This window comes from Cibotium barometz, chromosome 18 (assembly GCF_041138505.1).
Source record: "Cibotium barometz isolate CiBa-2024 chromosome 18, ASM4113850v1, whole genome shotgun sequence".
Classification (NCBI taxonomy): Eukaryota; Viridiplantae; Streptophyta; class Polypodiopsida; order Cyatheales; family Cibotiaceae; genus Cibotium; species Cibotium barometz.
In genome coordinates this window covers 22,521,898-22,540,511 of record NC_141063.1, presented here as the reverse complement: position 1 = coordinate 22,540,511, position 18,614 = coordinate 22,521,898, and the positions used below count along the sequence as shown (strand labels likewise).

The window sequence follows — 18,614 nt, the reverse complement described above, 5'->3', positions numbered from 1 at the left end:
AGGCAGATTTTCTAGCAAGAAAATATACAGGTTTTTTTGCACAGTTTGGGTGCAGCAAATTTGGGCATTTTTGGGGCATTTTGGCATTGTGTACGCCATTTGCTGCTCTATTCAGTCATTGGTGCATTGAGCTGCACATTCAGAGGATTGAGAGTGCAGGCAGATTTGGGTGAACTGTATTTAGTGGAGTACAGTTGTTATCAGGGTTTTTGCTATTGGGTTTTTTGGTAAACAGGTACAACATTGTGCGTAAAGCATAATGGCAAATCAACAGCAAAGTGATGTATTCACATATTTGTCTAAGGAAGACAAATTGGATGGCACGAACTACTCCTTGTGGAGTTTTATGCTGAAAAATGTGCTTGTGGCAAAAGGTCTTTGGGATTTTGTTAGTGGTGATGAACCACGTCCAGGTCCATTGGCTCCAGAGACTCCTCCCCAAGGGGGTGCTCGTGGACGAGGACAACAGGTACAGGCTCCAGGACAGCCATTGCCTGTTCAGAGAACAAATGCTCAAAAGACATGGGATGCCAGGGATGCACAAGCTTTGTCACTCATTGCATTATCAGTTCAGAGGTCCATTATACCTCATATTCGTTCAGCTGGCTCTTCACAGAATGCATGGGTGACTTTGGAGCAAATGTATGCTGCTCGTAATGAGGCTAGGATCTCATTTTTGAAAAGAGAGCTGGAAAATCAGAAGATGAATGAAGGAGATGATATGTCTAGCCACTTAAACAAGCTGCAGGATTTGAGAGAGCAACTCATCAATGTGGATGAGATTATTCCTGAGACACAGCTTGTGTCCACCATCTTGCACTCTTTGCCAAGATCTTACTTGGCTTTCCATACCTCTTTGAACCTCAGCATGAGGAATGCTGTTGAACCCCTCAAGTATCAGGAACTTGTTGCTCTCTTACTACAAGAGGAGCAAATGAGGAAAAATATGAATATGAACACAAATGCTGAACAAGCATTTACTACAGGTCAAAAGGGGAAAGGGAAATCTCAGCCAAAGAGTGCAAATCAAAACTCAGGTGATGGTGGTTCTTCACAGGATACCAAGAAAGGTGATGGACAGCCCAAGGAGAAGGGCAAATGTCATTACTGTAAGAAGCCAGGTCACTACATCACGGAATGTAGGAAGAGGATTGCCAAAGAGAAGGCAAAGGAAGCTGGGATGTCTGTTAATGATGCTCCTAAAGCTCCTCCAGAGACTGCTTCTTTTGTTGAGGACAGGGATTACTGTTTTTTTACATGCAGTTATGATGCCTCTTGGTCTTCACAGGCACTCAGTTTGACAGAGCATGCATGTACTTGGTATTTTGATAGTGGTGCCTCAAAGCATATCACATCTCGCAGGGATTTGTTTAGTCATGTTAGCCCTGCCCCTGTTGGCAAAACTGTTCAGTGTGCGCCAACAATGCTTTATATCCAGTGTGTGGCATTGGGGAGATTCAGCTTACAGCCATTGATGGCTCCATTCTCCGCCTTACAGATGCCTTATATGTACCAGGGATAAAGAAGAATTTGTTGTCCATTTCTTCTTTAGCACATTGTGGAATGCAAGTCCACTTTGATGATGATAAATGCATGGTCAGAGACAAAGCAAATGCCTTGACCTTGATGCTTACTGGTACATTATGTCATGGACTTTATGAGTTGGATGCATTTCAGCCAGTGGATCAGTTTGCTTATCATGCATTCACTCTTACTCCAGCTATGGTTGATGCGGAGTTATGGCATGCTCGCATGGGGCATGTAAATTTTGGTAGTCTTATGCTTATGCAGCGACATAATATGTTTACAGATCTACCTCTCATGGAGAAGCCTCTAGATCACATTTGTGAAGGATGTATTTTGGGAAAAATGCACAGGTTTTCCTTCCCACGTGATCAGGCTCTAAGAGCAACTGCAAAGTTGCAACTTATACACAGTGATCTTTGTGGTCCCATGCAGACGAAGTCATTAGGTGGTTGCTTTTATTTTGCAACATTTATTGATGACTTCTCTCGTATATGCTGGGTCTATCCTTTGACACAGAAATCACAGGTATATGATGCATTTTTGGCCTTTGTAGCACTTGCTGAGACAGAGTCAGGATGCAAGGTGAAGACTCTCCGTTCTGACCGAGGGGGAGACTATATGTCACATGTGCTGAATTCCTTTCTTGGGAGTAGAGGTATAAAACATCAGTATACTACTCCTTACACTCCACAGCAGAATGGGGTTGCAGAAAGGAAAAATCGGTCACTCATGGAGATGGCCAGATGTATGCTAAAGGCAAAAAGACTACCACATATCTTTTGGGTGGAAGCAGTAATGTGTGCTTGTCATATTTTGAATCGATGTCCCACAAAGGCATTGGTTTCTATTACTCCTTTTGAGGCTTGGCATGGCCGCAAGCCTTCTGTATCGCATTTTCATATCTTTGGGTGTCTTGCATATGCACACATACCCAAAGAGTTAAGGAGGAAGCTTGATGATAAAGCCACAAGATGCATTTTTGTTGGGTATAGCCGTGAGAGCAAGGGCTACAGGTTATATGACCCACTATCCAGGAAGATATTCATCAGTCGGGATGTGATTTTTGATGAAAAATCAGAATTATCCATGGCTGGTTATGAGGCAAATCAGGCTGAAAATGATGTGTTTGAAGGTCTACTACCCATGGAGTCTCATTCCACTGTTGGTGATCCAACTCATGAGGGTACTGGACAGCCAGCAAATGATGTAGGTGGTGCAGAAATTCAGCAGCCAAATGAGCCAGAAGCTGAACCAAATATGGGACAGCAGGCACCACAGGTCAGACATATACCTAGATGGTATTTGAGGACATTACAGGACAACCATTTAGAGGGTCCTCTTACAGGTCGTACTCGTAGGGAGACAAGGACCAATGAGCATGCACACATCATGGATTTGAATCTGGTTATGGCAGCCAGTTTACAGGATGATGATGAGCCTGATTCATTTGTGGATGCACGAGATAATGTGCATTGGAACAAAGCCATGCAGGATGAAATTGATTCTATTAAAAAGAATCAAACATGGGATTTGGTTGATCTGCCCAAAGGCAAGAAAGCCATTGGTACTAAATGGGTCTATAAGTTGAAAAGACATGCAGATGGATCCATTGACAGGTACAAAGCCCGTCTAGTTGCAAAGGGCTATGCACAGAAGAAGGGCATTGATTATGAGGAGACATTTGCTCCTACATCCCGTATGTCGACACTTAGGTGTGTCATTGCATTGGCTGCACATCGTGGTTGGGTTGTTCACCAGTTGGACATAAAGACTGCATTCCTACATGGGGACCTCGAGGAGGAAGTATATGTATTTCAACCCATGGGATTTGCAGAACATGGTCATGAGGGGAAAGTATGCAGGCTGAAAAAGGCCTTGTATGGTTTGAAACAAGCTCCACGAGCTTGGTATGCAAAAATAGATGCTTTTCTACTCACTCAGGGATTTGTGAACAGTCCATCAAAGACCACTTTGTATGTGAAGAAAGAAGTGACAGATCTGCTGGTCATCAGTCTTTATGTGGATGATCTCTTGCTCATGGGATCAAATGATGACAAAATTGCAGCTTTTAAGGAGATACTGCAACAGACATTTGACATGTCTGACTTGGGCCTTGTACATTACTATTTGGGCATACAGTTTGTGCAGGATAACAGAGGCATTGGGTTGTTGCAATCACGTTATGTTGCTAAACTTCTGGAGAAGTTTAAATTTCAGGATTGCAAGCCTATTAGTACTCCTATGGAGCCTGGGATGAAACTGTCACTACAAGATGACAGTGTTTCCTTTGATGCCACTACATATGCTCAGGCTGTTGGGTGCCTTATTTACTTGTGTAATACAAGGCCAGATATTCAGTATGCAGTCTCTCAGTTGAGCAGATTCATGCACAGCCCACGGTTGTCACATTGGCAAGCTGTGAAGCGTGTATTCCGTTATTTGCAGGGTACCTCGACTCTTGGTTTGCTTTACCCTGAGAGGGGTGACATGCAGTTACACGCTTACAGTGATTCAGATTGGGCTGGTGATTTTGATACCAGACATTCCACTAGTGGGAATTGTTTCTTCCTTGGCGCTTCATGCATTTCTTGGCTAAGCAAGAAACAGACCACAGTGGCCACTTCGTCTTGTGAGGCAAAGTACAGAGCAGCCTACACTACTACTGTTGAGTGTGTTTGGCTGCGTCGTCTTATGACTGATATGGATATTTCAGTGGAGGAGCCTACACCTATCTATACTGATAGTCAGAGTGCCATTGCTGTGGCCAGGAATCCTGTGTTTCATGCTCGCACGAAACACATTGAGATTCACTATCATTTTGTTCGGGAGAGACTCCAGGCAGGAGATATCAGTCTGATCTACTGTCCTACAGATCAGAATGTGGCAGACATCTTCACCAAGGCATTACCACGTCCGAAATTTGAAGCATTCCGCAATGCTTTGAATTTGTTTCCTTTTGGTGGATGATGTACAGTGATCACATATCACTCCAGGGGGGTTTGTTGGGTTTTATGCTGTGTATGCACCCAGAGGAGTGCTAGTGATCATCAGTAGGTTACTGGGGCACTTTTTACTTCAGTTAGTGGAGGTTTTTTCCCCCAGTTTAGTTCAGTTTCACTTATATGCAGTTTATAAGTGTTTTGGTCCACCCGGCACATTTATGGCCGGACATGTGAACACTTATCCTTTAGGGGTCACTATCATGTGGCTTGTACTTGATTTTTTCTATCATTGAAGAATACAGCAGTCGTGTTCACTTCTTCTCCTTGTTTTCCACGCTTGCTTGAACCTGTGTAAACCCTAACCCTAACCCTGTTTGTCTTCAAGACATCCTCTTGATGTCAAACCCTTTTGTACATTTATGATATAACTGGTTCTACAAAAAAAAAAAAAAAAAAAGTGTGTGTGTGTGTGTGTGTGTGTGTGTGTGTGTGTGTAAGTCTACCTTGCTTGCGCTTAATGTACAGCAATGGCATCATGTATTGTGGCCCGGTGGAATACCTCCTGGTGGACATATCGTTCGTCATTTGGGTTACCCTTTGGGTTGGCAGCTGTCATCTTCACAAATGATTCAATGGGTTATGCTAAAATTGAATCGCAAAATTGATTATTGGCAGCTTTCCACTTGGCCTCTTCATGTACGTCTCAGGATAGTGCAGGCTATTGTAATGGCTTACATACAGTTCTTTCTTCCATTGATTATGTGGAGGAAAGTTGATATAGATCGGTTTATGTCTCTGGCAATGGCAATTGTGTGGAAAACGCAACATCGTAAAAAGGGCCTTCGTCTTTTGTCAATGCCAAAGATGTGTTCTCCAAAGATACATGGTGGCTTGAACATATTGAATATTCATTTTCATGTGCTTGCTCGTAAATCCACTTTGCTGTTGGAATTTGTATAACAGCGCCAACCATGGGCTATTATGTTGGGTCATATGTGTATGTCTATGTCTTCACCTGCTTTTGGAAAGTGGACTGTCACGTATTGGGATGCAATTTTCAGCCACTTCGATGGAAAGATTGTCGGCTGCCCTCTTTCATCGAAGTTAATTGTTGCCTGGAAACAGGTTACACAATATCTTTTTTGGAATCCCAGGCTTAATGCGCAATCTTCTTCGCTTCGCCTTGAAAGTATTCATTGGTCAAAGGCTTTTGATGTACCCTTGGCTCTACGTGAGCCTAGGAAGGCATATTTCCTTTCAAAGAAAGGAGTTTATCTTATTGATGATGTTTTGGATGCTGGTGGCCATGTGCTTTCTTTTGTGGTTGCCGCCAGGAAATTTGGTCTGGGGATGCATTATAGATCACTCTGGCAGCTTATTCGAGAGCTTCTTGCTCCTTTTGAACCAATTGCAGATTTGGATCGTTCTGATCGTTTGGTTGATTGGAGCCTTAAAAGAGAACAACCTGCACGAGGCCCTTTATCAATGGCTAAACTTTCGGTTCATTCGATATATCATCTCTTGTTGCCTGCCTCTTGGGTTCAAGAACATGCAAATCAGATTTGGCATCTTCATAAAAGTCAGGCTTGGTGGAAACAGCGGCTTCATTCTCTTTGGAAATGCAGTCTTCCTTTGAAAAGTAGACTTTTTTTATGGAGATGCTTGATTGGAGTCTTGCCAGTCGGCCTTTTCTTGGCTAGGCGACTTTTGGCACCTTCAACTTGTCATAGTTGTGGTGCTTCTCAAGAGACAGTCTTTCATCTTTTGTGGAGTTGTCCTCTCACCAGGACTTTATTGGATCGGATTGCTGCACGTTTGAGAGCCCGCTTCCGACAGGCAACCTTTGGGAAATACTTTTGGATCTTCGGTCTTCTCCCTTCACCCCTTAGATCCTATAAAGTCTTCTTTGATTGGGTTCGCTATTGGGCTTTATGGACTACCTGGCAGTCTCGCAAAACAGGATAGTTTTTGCTGGGCCTCATTTGGATACTTACTCATTCTTCCGTTCCTCTCTTCAGCAATCTTTATATGACTGTCTCTCTCTTCATGAGATTGACTCATCTCTGTATGCTCTTTTTACAGATTGTTTTTAGATGTTTAACTATGTTCACACTGAACATAGTGAACACTCTAGTAGTCTCCCTTGTATATGGTCTTTTTGGTGGGTTTTCCTCGTTTTGAGGTTTCCCACCTGTAATTAATGACATGAAGCTTTACAAAAAAAAAAGTGTGTGTGTGTGTGAGGAGACCTGCTCGCCTGCTCCCTCGACTTGCTCGCCTGCTCCCTAGACGATCCGCTCGCCCCCTCTGGGTGAGCACGTGTGGTGAGGCGCCTGTTTCTGGACTGTGTCGGGCTCCTTCCTGAACTGTGTCGGCCCCGCAGCTCTCTTCGCTCCCATCTCTTGTTCCTAGTTGCGTTGTCTTCTCATCGCCAATCTGCTCTTCTTCCTGTCTTCTGCGACCTGTGTACGTGTATAGGACTGTCTGTGTGTGTGTGTGCGCGCGCGCGCGCACCTCCAACAAGTCACTGTTTTTTTTTCCCTTCTGTGTAAGATAGTTTTCCATAGAGCTGTTCCCTTTTTTCTGATCTGTGTCCTTCTGCTGAATCGAATAGTCTCGATGGCAGAAACAAGCAAGTTTTATGTCAAAAGAGCTCTTTCCCCTGAACCTAAAAGACAATTGAGGGAAACTCTGCCCCCCTCAGCTCCTTCATCTGAAGATGCTTCCTATGTGTTTGATATGTTGAATGAGGATTTTCAACAAAGTAGAAGAGAATGGATTCTACCTGCTCCGGAACTCACCTACAAGATGAAGTTGCCTTCTCTTGTGCATCCTCTGAAGAAGCTCTCTCAAACTGCAGTCATCATCTTTTTTCCAGGTAAAATACCCTCGGCTAATGATGTGGGACAATGGGTGAATTCTCTCCTAGGAGGATGCTATGTAGAAGGAGTCTATTTTGCCTCCAGAGGATTTTATGAAGTTCATCTCTTGGATGCTTTGACAAAACAAAAGATGCTGGAAATGTCCCCTTTATTTTTTGGTCGTCAAATGGTTCACATCATGCCTTGGTCTCCTAATAAGGATTATTAGAATCTCATCAAACATCACTGCCCTGTATGGGTTGAAGTCGTTGATTTCCCAGATTACATGAGAACAGAACTTCCAGGCTTAGCGATCACATTGGGACAAGTGATCTGTCCCCCTCGTCCCACAGGTAACAAAAATCGTTTTTGCATCTTATGGGATACTGATAGACCAACCCCCTCTTCTATTGCAGTTGAGATTGAGGGTGTTAATTTGGGAAAGAAATATTTCACTTTGAAATGGGGCATTTTTGCTGGAGCTTGTTTCTCTGGTCACAAGTTCGGACATCTAGCTTCTCAGTGTCCCTCAATCCTTCATCCACCTCCTCCAGCTGCCATTCCTCCGCCATCTAATAAAGGAGGTCAAAAGACTTATGTGGAAAAGACTGAAGCTAAAGGAGCAAAGCCTTCAGTTCATACAGGGAACCAAGCCATTTCAGCTCAAAACAAGGATAAAGGAAAAAGCAAGCTAGTGGAAAATAATTCATCTTCTCACGAGGGTTGGCAGAATGCAAAGAAGACGGTGCCTCTCAAACAAAGGCCTCTCCAATCTCGCAATGGGGATGCTTCTGCCCCATCTCCTGGTCAACCTTCTACCTCTTCGGACAGCCCCATCTCAAAGGCATGGGTTAATGCAGTTAAGAAGGGTATTCCACTTTGTGAAGAAGATGATTTAGTCAGGGAATTGGATTCTGAGGGTCAGCAAGACCCTGTGGCAATGGCAGAGGCTTGATGCCTCCCTTTCTCTTTAAGGACTGCTCATCTCTTGTACATATTTTCATGCGTACTTCTCTTAAATGTTTTTCTTATAATATACAGGGCCTCTGCAATCAGCATAAATGGAGGCTCCTATGGCATTATATAAATAATACTCATCCAAATGTTGTGTGTCTGCAAGAGCATAATCAGCATTCTTTTGCTGGCCAGCATGGGTTCTTTTCAGGCTATGATATATTTTATGCAGGATCTGGACAATTCTCTGGGCTGTGCATTTTAGCCAGACATGATCTGCAGCCCTGTGTAGCATATAATGATCTTTGTGGCCGATGGATGATTATCCAATGCGTGATCAATGGAGAGATTTTTGAAATAGGCTCCTTGTATGCCTCTCAAATTTCAGCTTCCAGAGCTCAAATGTGGGACTCCATAAACCAATATCCTTGGTCTTCAAATGCTCTACTTTGTGGTGATTTTAATAATTCTCCTCACTGGAAGGACAATACCACACATAAATCCCATATGCTTCCCTCTGAAATCCAGCGATGGGAACATATGACTTCATCTCTTCATACTGCAGATTTATGGACAGCAACTCACCCTTCGGTTTTGGGATTCACATATCATCATAATGCTTTTACAGAATATTGGGCCAGGCTTGATAGATGGTATCTTATTCATGCTCAGCAATATGATGATTATACATGTCAAATGTGGACTGATTATTCTCAACAACTATCTGATCATACTCCACTCTGGCTCAACCTTTCTTTTGGTATGCCTCTCGATGATATTCAGCTCTCTTTAGTCAGACATTTGCAGGTTAATCAATTATATCTTTCTCATGAAAAATTCCAGCAAATGATCAGATTGGCTTGTAAGCCATTGTTATCTCATGCTCAGGAGGATCTGGATTTTGCTTGGAACTCTTTTGTACATCGTATTCAAAATGTCATTAAGGAATATGGAAGATGGTACATGGCAGAAACCAGACAGCATATCCAGTGGGCAAAATCATACAAGCAGTCCTTGGTACAGAATTGGATGAAGCCCTCAAGCATTTGGGTAAACCTAAATCCCCAGGTTGGGATGGTTTGACGGTTGAATTTTTTGTAGCCTTCTGGGCTGAATTGAGAGGTCCAATTTTGAATCTCGTTAATGTAGCCTGGCAGCATCAACATCTTCCCTCAGCTTGGAAGCATGGTTTGGTTAAGCTTCTGCCCAAAAAACCTCTGTGTGAGACAATGGATGACTGGAGGCCTATCACTTTGATGCCTGTTATATATAAACTTAGTGCTAAAATGTTGGTACACCGGATAAAGGATATCCTTCATGATGGACTTCATCCCAGGCAACATGGTTTTGTTCCAAGAAGGCATATACATGATAATATCTCCAACACTCTCATTGCAATGGAATATGCAAATTACTCTGCTCAAGATGTCTTGGTCATGCAGGTGGATGTGGCAAAGGCATTTGATACGGTGCAGTGGGATTATGTTTCTCAAATCATGTCTAAACCTGGTTTTGGGCCAAAGCTAGTTAATGTCATATATTGGCTTTACTCAGATTCCACTGCTCAATGCTTTATAGGGAAACATTTGTCTAAGTCTTGGACTCTAGAACGATCAGTTCGACAGGGATGCCCTCTCAGTGCTCTGTTCTATGCTATTGCTTCGCATCCTTTGCTTCTTTACATGGATCATTTGGTTGATACTAGACAGTTACAGGGGCTTCAGATTTCTGGTTCACGGCCTTTCATTGCACAGGCATATGCAGATGATTCATTCTTCATGCCAAAGAACGGTCCTTTGGAGCTTCGTCTATTGATGGATACTCTTTCAGATTTTGGGTTGGCAGCTGGTTTAAAAATTAATTTTCAGAAATCAAAACTCTTACCTCTCAAGCATTGTGACTGGCATGCTATCCTGTGGCCCGGCCAGATTATTTATCCGGAAAGCATAGTAAGACATTTGGGCTATCCCATTGGCTGGAAAATCAAAAATAAGCAACAAATATCTTGGGTGCTAAACAAAATTAAGGACAAATTAGAATATTGGAAGATCTCCACTTGGCCATTACATGTACAGCTTCGAATTGTTCAGTCCATTGTCCTGGCTTATGTCCAATTCTACCTTCCTCTCTTACATTGGTCATCTCAAGATCTTTCTTCTTTTATGTCTCAAGCCATGGAGATTTTTTAGAAAACTAAGCTTCATAAAAAAGCTTTAAGGTTGCTCAAAATGGACCTGCTTTGCTCGCCAAAAATGCATGGTGGTTTGAATATTATAAACATCAAATTTCATGTGCTGGCAAGAAAGATCACTATGCTCAAAACCTTTTTTCAACAAGAGCAGCCTTGGTCTATCATGTTGGCAATTTTGTGTGGTCGGATGCGCACAAATGCTTATGGTCGTTGGTTGGTTGATCCATCCGAAGTAGTGCTTGGCAAATTTCAAGGTAAAATCCCTGGTTGTCCATTTTCTACTTCCTTGATTCAGGATTGGAAGAAAGTGCTCTCTCGCATCAAATGGTCTCTCCATCCTGCTTCTATAGCTTCCTCGCTTCGAATGGAAAGCATACATTGGAGTGCTGTTTTTTACTCTCCCCTTGCTGTACAACAACCAATCAGAGCTTACAATCTTATGAAGTTAGGCATCAGGTTCATTGACGACGTAGTGGATACTAGAGGGCAAATTCTTTCTTTTCCGGAAGCATGCCAACAATACAATCTTGGGATGCATCATAGATCTATATGGAAAGCTATTGCAGATCTCTTACACCCTTTCATTCCGATTCCAACATTGGATGTAAGAGACAGGCTTCAAGATTGGCATCTTCAGTCTTCAAGTTCAAGATTATCCTCTCAACCTTTGCATCTATTGACTTCTATACAGGCTTATCGATTGATACTACCTTCTCCATGGATTGCTCAGCATGGTAATTCTCTTTGGCATCTGGATAAGTCTTTAGCTTGGTGGAAAGCAAAACTAACATTGATATGGAAGTTGAAAATGCCATTGAAACAGAGACTCTTTCTCTGGAGATGCATTGTCGGTATTTTTCCAGTGGGAGCTAAATTGGCTCAAAGAAAGATTGCCTCTCCTCTTTGTCCAAGATGTCATCATACTACTGAGAATGTTCCGCATTTATTGTGGTCTTGTTCATATTCCAGAGACCTTCTGGACAAGATCTCCTATTTTTTATCTCTCAGATTTCCTGCACACAGGTTCTACAAGTTTTTCTGGATGTTTGGCACGTTATCAGCTTTTTTGTCACAGTATTCTCTTTTCTTCCATTGGATCAGATATTGGGCCTTATGGACCCTCTGGCTACAGCGAAATCATGCATATCTGAATTCACCCCTTCAGCACCCTTATGAGTTCTTCCGAGCCTCATTGCGGCAGTCCTTATATGATGCCGTGCATGAGGAAGATTTGGATGTTTCTTGTGTTCAGCTTTTCTTTTACTGTTTCTGATGGATAGGGCACAGGCTCTTTTCTTGAGCACTGCCCTAATCTAGCATAGAACTTTTTTACTGTTTTTTTTATGTTCTAGGGTTCAGACATCCTCTTGATGTCAAACCCTTTTGTACATTTATGATATAATGCAATTTCAACTGGTTTTACAAAAAAAAAATGTGTGTGTGTGTGTTGAAATGGAGAGTACACAACAACACAACACATAAATATACTGCACTGGATATTACCCAAAAAAAAAAAGTGTGTGTGTGTGTTGATGTGGTGTTCCCATTCCCGTTCCCTATATGCCAAGGAACCCGATGTCAACGATATGACCCTGTTTGCCGACAAGGGCAGCTTGCAGTATGTCACATATCTACTGACGAACTTGCAGAATAATGTGGTTGCCTCCAGAGAGGCCACAGTCGAGGACGTGAGCTGGAGGTTTGCATCAGAAAAAGGGCAGCAGTTGAGGATGGACTCAGCCAAGGAATATTGAGCCCTGCCATGGAGTCCTCTGAAGGGGGAAAGACAAGAAGCACTCACAGCCACCTCAAACAAAACAGGCGCGAACCAGAGAGCAGTGAGAAGCAAGAGCGAAAACGAGAGGAGGAGGAGGAGGCCTGAGAAGAGAAGATACATAAGCAAGGAAAAAAGAAGGAGACAAGGAAAACGCGCGCGGGGGGGGGGGGGGGGGGGGGGGGGGGGGTTGGGGGGGGGGGCGCAGAAAAGGGAAAATGCAGAAGCTTAAAAAACCAAAAAATGGGGGAAAGATGGGCGCAGCAAAAAAAACGCAGAAAGCATAGGAAGGGGGCTTTGCAAAAGGGAAGAAAAAATGCAGAAGTTCAAAAAAACCAAAAAATGGGAGGAAGGTGAAGCAGAAAGAAGGCAAAACATAAGGCGCAGCAGAAATTGAGGCTAGGAAAGAAAAACAGGGAGAAGGAAAGGAAACGTTCTGGGGCTAGGCACGGGGTTGGGGGGGGGGAGTGGTTATGTCTCAACTAGCTGGGTCACAGCCGCATCTCCGTGAACCAAAACCCTGATATGAGCTGCTTTGTTTGGTCAAGAAAAGATGCATGCTCTTTCTAGACCCTCATGAATTGTACCCTGACATTGAATAAATAGATTTTCCGATAGCTTCACAGAGTATCTCATCACACTAAACTCCTTGAGTGTAAAAGAACTTCAGAATCATCACATTTCCCCGAAAAAAAAAAATTCCAGGAAAAAAGAAAACATCCACCTTGTAAAAATCATTAAAGACATCATTTTTGACAATTTCGCTATGAATGGCTGCAACTCCGTTCACTGTATGTCCTGCAATAACACACAAATTTGCCATGCGCACCATTGCAGGAGCCTTTGCTGCACGCACATCCAACTTCATTTTGAGTTTCTCTTTGGAATCCTCTAGAACAGTTTCATCTTTATCTTTTTCCTCCTCATTTAGACCCTCAAGAAGATCTTCCACTTCTTCATTTGAACTAACGAAGACAGAACTAACAGAGGGGGGCAACTCCACATTTTCAAGAATCCTCATCTTCTTTAATGTGTTCTCAAATTCCTCTTCATCGATCAAAATTTGAGCCTCAACAAGAGACAGGAGAAACTGCAAATATAATAAAACTCTGAAATTAAGCTGCGAACTATATGAAGCCAAAACATACGCTGACACAAGCAGAGTGTTAAAATACTGATACTAATTCGCTGCACACAACATTAGCTAGTTCAACAATCACCTGTTCATCAATCTTTTCCATTATTTCAACATGCCTTGGCAAAAGCTTTTTCATGATTTCTAGTGGCCACTTCTCCAATGCTTCTGGAAGGACTGTGTGATTTGTGTAGGCCACTGTTCTAAAAAAATTGGTCAAAAAATCAAATTTCAATCCAAAAACTCTCTCTCTCTCTCTTTCTCTCTCTCTCTCTCTCATGTACCTAGATCAAATTTTATAGTTCTAGATTTTTGTTATCTTTCTTTATCACTATTTTGTACCCAGTATGATGTACCTCATGGATATGCTGTAACCTTTTGGTCTCATAGGTCATTTTGGCCTTTTGAAGACGTTAATACAACTTTCTTTCTTTCTTCTTTCCCTCTCTCTCTCTCTCTCTCTCTCTCTCTCTCTCTCTCTCATGTACCTAGATCAAATTTTATAGTTCTAGATTTTTGTTATCTTTCTTTATCACTATTTTGTACCCAGTATGATGTACCTCATGGATATGAGGTAACCTTTTGGTCTCATAGGTCATTTTGGCCTTTTGAAGACGTTAATACAACTTTCTTTCTTTCTTCTCTCTCTCTCTCTCTCTCTCTCTCTCTCTCTCTCTCTCTCGCCAAGATGAATCTTGAAGAACTGGAGGCTTACATTAAAACAATGGAGGAGAATACTAAGAAGGCCTTGATAGGGTTCTAAATCAGCATGAAAAACAAATAGATCTACAGATTTGCGTTATTGTACGTCATTCTAATAAAGCAAATACACCATTTGCGGTGGGGTCCCTACAGAGGGTATTCGGGACCCAATACTATGCCCAACTCCTCTCTCTCTCTCTCTCTCTCTCTCTCTCTCTCTCTCTCTCTCTCTCTCTCTCTCTCTCTCTCTCTGCACATCTCTCTCTATGGTGTGCCTTATCTTCGATTCTTCATCGCTGAATTCTAAACATTGAAGCTACCGATTCTATCCACCGAGCTTCCACATGTTACATTGGTATCAGAGCCTTCTTCAAACGTGAAGATTCAGCCAGAAAACTTTATTTTTTTTTAAAAAAAAACTCGCTTGTGTGGTTGGTTTCTAGATTCCCGAGGACCACCCCCTTTCGGTGTGACTCATGTCCCTAAAAGGACGGTTGGTTTTTAGCCTCTGAAAAGTCTCCCACATGCATAGTGGATGGTCAGATTGCATCTGGAAAGGAAGTGCATTTTCCCGCTATGGCGAGCTTCGACGAAGAGAGAGAACAAAGAACTTTGGAACAAAGAGCACCCATTAATCCTTTGAGGGCGGCAAACATGAGCGTATGGTGCGTGACATGTTCTAGACGATGATGCGAGTACTCACAAACCAAAGCACCAAATTGGAAGAACAAAAGGCGCAGATCTTGACCTAGAAGAAAGAAACTCGTTTTACAGCCCCTTTTTCTTCGTCTCCTCCTCTCCCCTTCTATTTCCCGCATCCCGATAGCATATCCTCTACCGGATGACACTTTTGAAGGGTTATGACCGTAGCCAAGTTCAACCCTCGAGTTGCAGATGCAAGCAATGGAGATTCGATTGATAGCAGACCGTGTGGCAGCATCCCGTGCTGCTACACAAGACGATGCCAAGTGAGCATGAAAGATTTCTTGCGGCTTTAGATGCAGGAGCAACACCAACGGCTTCCTCAAGTCATCCCCCGAGAGGATGAACTTGAGTAAGTATAATGGTAAACTCAACCCTTTATTTGCATCAATATGAAGCTTATTTTGTTGCAGTTAAAAAGAATGATATGGTGGAAAGCCCAAGACTTCCCAACCTTCCACTCCCAAGGCACCCGCCTTGGGGGGGAAAGGCCAAAACCAGACGGAGTCTTCCCCACGACAGAGCACAAGAGCCTTTGGCTCCACGAACTCGACCAACGCGCCCAACTTTAGTCCAGACTAGAAAGGTCAAACACACAAGACCAGTGGGAAACTGAGTACTGAGAAGACAGCTCGGTACAAGGAGGGTAGGTGTTTCTTTTGTCACACAAAAGGGCACACTTCTAAGGATTGTCCAAAGAAGACTACCACTCCACAGACAACCACCCCATCCTCCACGACTTCCGTGGTCAGCCCAACTCCCACACAAACCCCAGCGGCCGTCCCTAGATCTTTGCATCCCAGTTCTTCGGTTGGTGCAATCGTTAGCCGGAAGCTCGAAGATAAGTAAAAGGGTGCCCAAGACCAGGAGTATGAGCGCAACGAATTGCTCAAGACCTTTGGCTATAGAGGTCGCCATAGAGTCGTTGTCTTGTTTGACAATGGTAGCACAAAGGATGTGGTCACGGAACAAGCCGCTCGGCGAGCCCATTTCATCCTGACTTCGGTAGACAAGAAGGTTGAGGGATTTAGCACAAGAATGACGACGAGCATCAAGCTTGAAGCTCAAGGTGCTAAATTAGTGATTCATGGCATAGAGTTTGTGCTAGATTTTATGGTTGTCCCTCTGGTAAGAGCAGACATAACTCTGGGAATTCAATGGTTTCACAAGTTTCAGTCAGATATTGAGTAGGACAGGCACACTTTTTGGATTATCCGGAATGTGTCCAAAGCCCCAATGACCATTAAATGTGAGCTAGGAATCCCCAACTTTCCTCTCATAAGCCACTTTCAGGCTAAACAAGACATCAGGAAAGGTGCACAATATGCGATGATTTATATCCAGACTGCCCACACAGTGGCCAGTGCTTTAGAGAAGTACCAAGCTCTCCATTAAAAGTTCCATAAGATTTTTCTTCACGACAATCTCCCTCCCTAGCTCCCCCTGTCTAGACCGAAGGACCACAAGATAGACCTCCTCCCAAGCTCAAATCCCCTAGCCAAATTTCCATACCGCCTATCTAAGGCAATGGAATCAAAGTTGGACCGCCAACTCCAAGAACTGTTGCAATCTAACTTCATACGCCCTACTGTCGCCATTTGAGCACCAATCCTTTTCGTCAGAAAGAAAGATGGGGCTTTTCGATTGTATGTAGATTATCGTGCACTCAATAAGCTGACTATCAAGAGTAAGTTCCTGATGCCTCAAATAGATTACATTCTTGCGAGGCTAAATGGGACCAGGGTCTTCTCGAGACTGGATTTGAAGAGTGGGCATCACCAAGTTAGGATTGTTGAGGGGGACATCCCCAAGATAGCCTTCCGTATGAAACGGGCTCACTATAATTTGTGGTCATGCCTTTTGGCTTGACAGACGCCCCGGCCACATTCAACCACATGATGATGCCGTGTGTTTTCATATTTTTGGACGACATACTCGTATTTTCAGCTACGATTGAGCAACATGACATTGATGTGGAGAAAGTCTTGAAGTTGTTGGAAAGCAACAAGCTCTACGTCAATGAGAAGAAGTCAGAATTTTACTTGTTCGAGGTTCACTATCTTGGATACATAATCAGTGCCGAGAGCATCTCACTTGATCAGGCCAAGGTGGCCGAGATTGTCAATTGGAAGATACCACAGACCGCATACGACATAGATCCCTTGTGGGTATACGCCAGGCATACTCCATCCACATAGACAGATTCTCTGACCTCTCGACGAATCTCACAGATCTGCTAAAAGGTATCAAGACTAGAAGGCAACGGATCCGAATGACTCCACGAGCGTTGGAGGCATTCAAGAACCTCAAGGTGGCTTTGTCAGAAGCGCCTTGTCGCCTTGTGGAATGAGCCATTCCAAGTAATCATCGATGCGAGTAATATCGCAATCGGAGCTGTGTTTCAACAGAATAGCCATCTAGTAGCTTACATGTCCCGTAAATTATTGCCCGCGAAAAAGAATTACTCGGTCTACAATCGAGAACTTCTCGCAATTATTCAGGCCCTGAAACATTGGAAGCATTTCCTTTATGGCCGTGAATTTGAGGTTCGCACTGACCATCAAGCATTACATTGGATTCAGACAATGTCAAGTGTAGAGTGGAGTGACCGTCAACACCACTGGAGCCAAATCTTCCAACAATTTGGTGGTATGATCGAGTACCTTCCAGGAAAGGCCAACCCAGTGGCCGATACTTTGAGCAGGAAGGGAACAGTGACATTGATTTACACCACTAGACTCGACCTTGTTGGCACAGGACTAGATGACATAAAGCACATGTACACGGATTTCAAGGAATTCGGTACACACTGGGAGCACGCATTGGATGCCACAGGACCATGCCACTTTTCGGTATGAGATTGTTGGCTTTTCTACAAAGGCCGACTTTGTGTCATGAAGTCGTTCAGGGCATCTCTTCTCCATGACACCCATGACGCCATCACTGGTGGTCACTGGGACATAAATTCGACTCTAGAGAAGCTAGAAAGGCAATATTGTTGGCCAAGAATGAGGCGCAATGTGTTCACTCATGTGCAACACTGTGACGTTTGTCAGAAAGCGAAATCTCCTCGTGGGACCTTTCCAGGATATAGGGTTGTTACAGTCATTACCATTTTTCGAAGGACCTTTCCAAGATATATCGATGGACTTTGTCACAAATCTGTCTCCCATTGCGGGTAAGCGTAATACACAGTGCTTAACTATTGTTGATAGATTTAGCAAATTTGTTATGCTTATTCCATGCAAGGCCAATGTGACCGCCGAAGATGTTGTCCATTTGGTCATTCGGCATTGGCACCCGATTGGCGGAATCCCTAGGACCATAGTGTCAGACCGAGATGCCAAGTTTACCAATCATTTCTACAGGACATTGTTTGATACTTTTGATACTAAACTGAATTTTTTCAGTGCGTTTCAACCACAAACTGATGGCCAGACAGAAATCTACAACCAATTGGCCTTTGATGTGCTGAAGTGTTATGTCCACAATCAGCAAGGTAAGTGGGAATCTTATTTGCCTTTTTAGTTCAAGCAGTTTTGAATGATTCATTTTCTTCAGCTATTGGCAGGAGTCCATATATGAAGCAGCGTTTGGAAGACCATTCTAGTTGCTATTGACTAGAACCTCGTCTTCCGTACTTGAAGTGAATAGAATGATGGAGTTTTATCATGAGATTTTGGTATCAGTTAAAGACAGGTTGGCTAAAGCACAAGAGGCCTACACTCGAGACAGGCCAACAAAGACCGAAGGGATGTGAAGTTCCCGAAAGGAGATTCGGATAATGAAGCAAAGACTGAAACAGGTGGACAAGCAATGCCTAGAT

The 18,614-nt window shown here is 43.3% G+C and overlaps 1 protein-coding gene across 2 annotated transcripts in view; it reads right to left on the bottom strand.

Moving 5' to 3' along the window:
* The window catches only part of LOC147629077 (alpha-1,4 glucan phosphorylase L isozyme, chloroplastic/amyloplastic-like), a 107,318-nt gene that overhangs the window by 51,612 nt on the left and 37,092 nt on the right, over nucleotides 1-18,614 (bottom strand). Inside the window, exons 7-8 of one of the 2 annotated variants that reach the window (XM_086812321.1) lie at nucleotides 13,470-13,587; nucleotides 12,974-13,339 (exon numbers count right to left, since the gene is read on the bottom strand). In XM_086812321.1, coding sequence (XP_086668447.1) covers nucleotides 12,974-13,339; nucleotides 13,470-13,587 — 484 coding nt within the window. The remainder of the gene's footprint in view (nucleotides 1-12,973; nucleotides 13,340-13,469; nucleotides 13,588-18,614) is intronic. The other variant, XM_086812322.1, reaches the window with a different exon arrangement.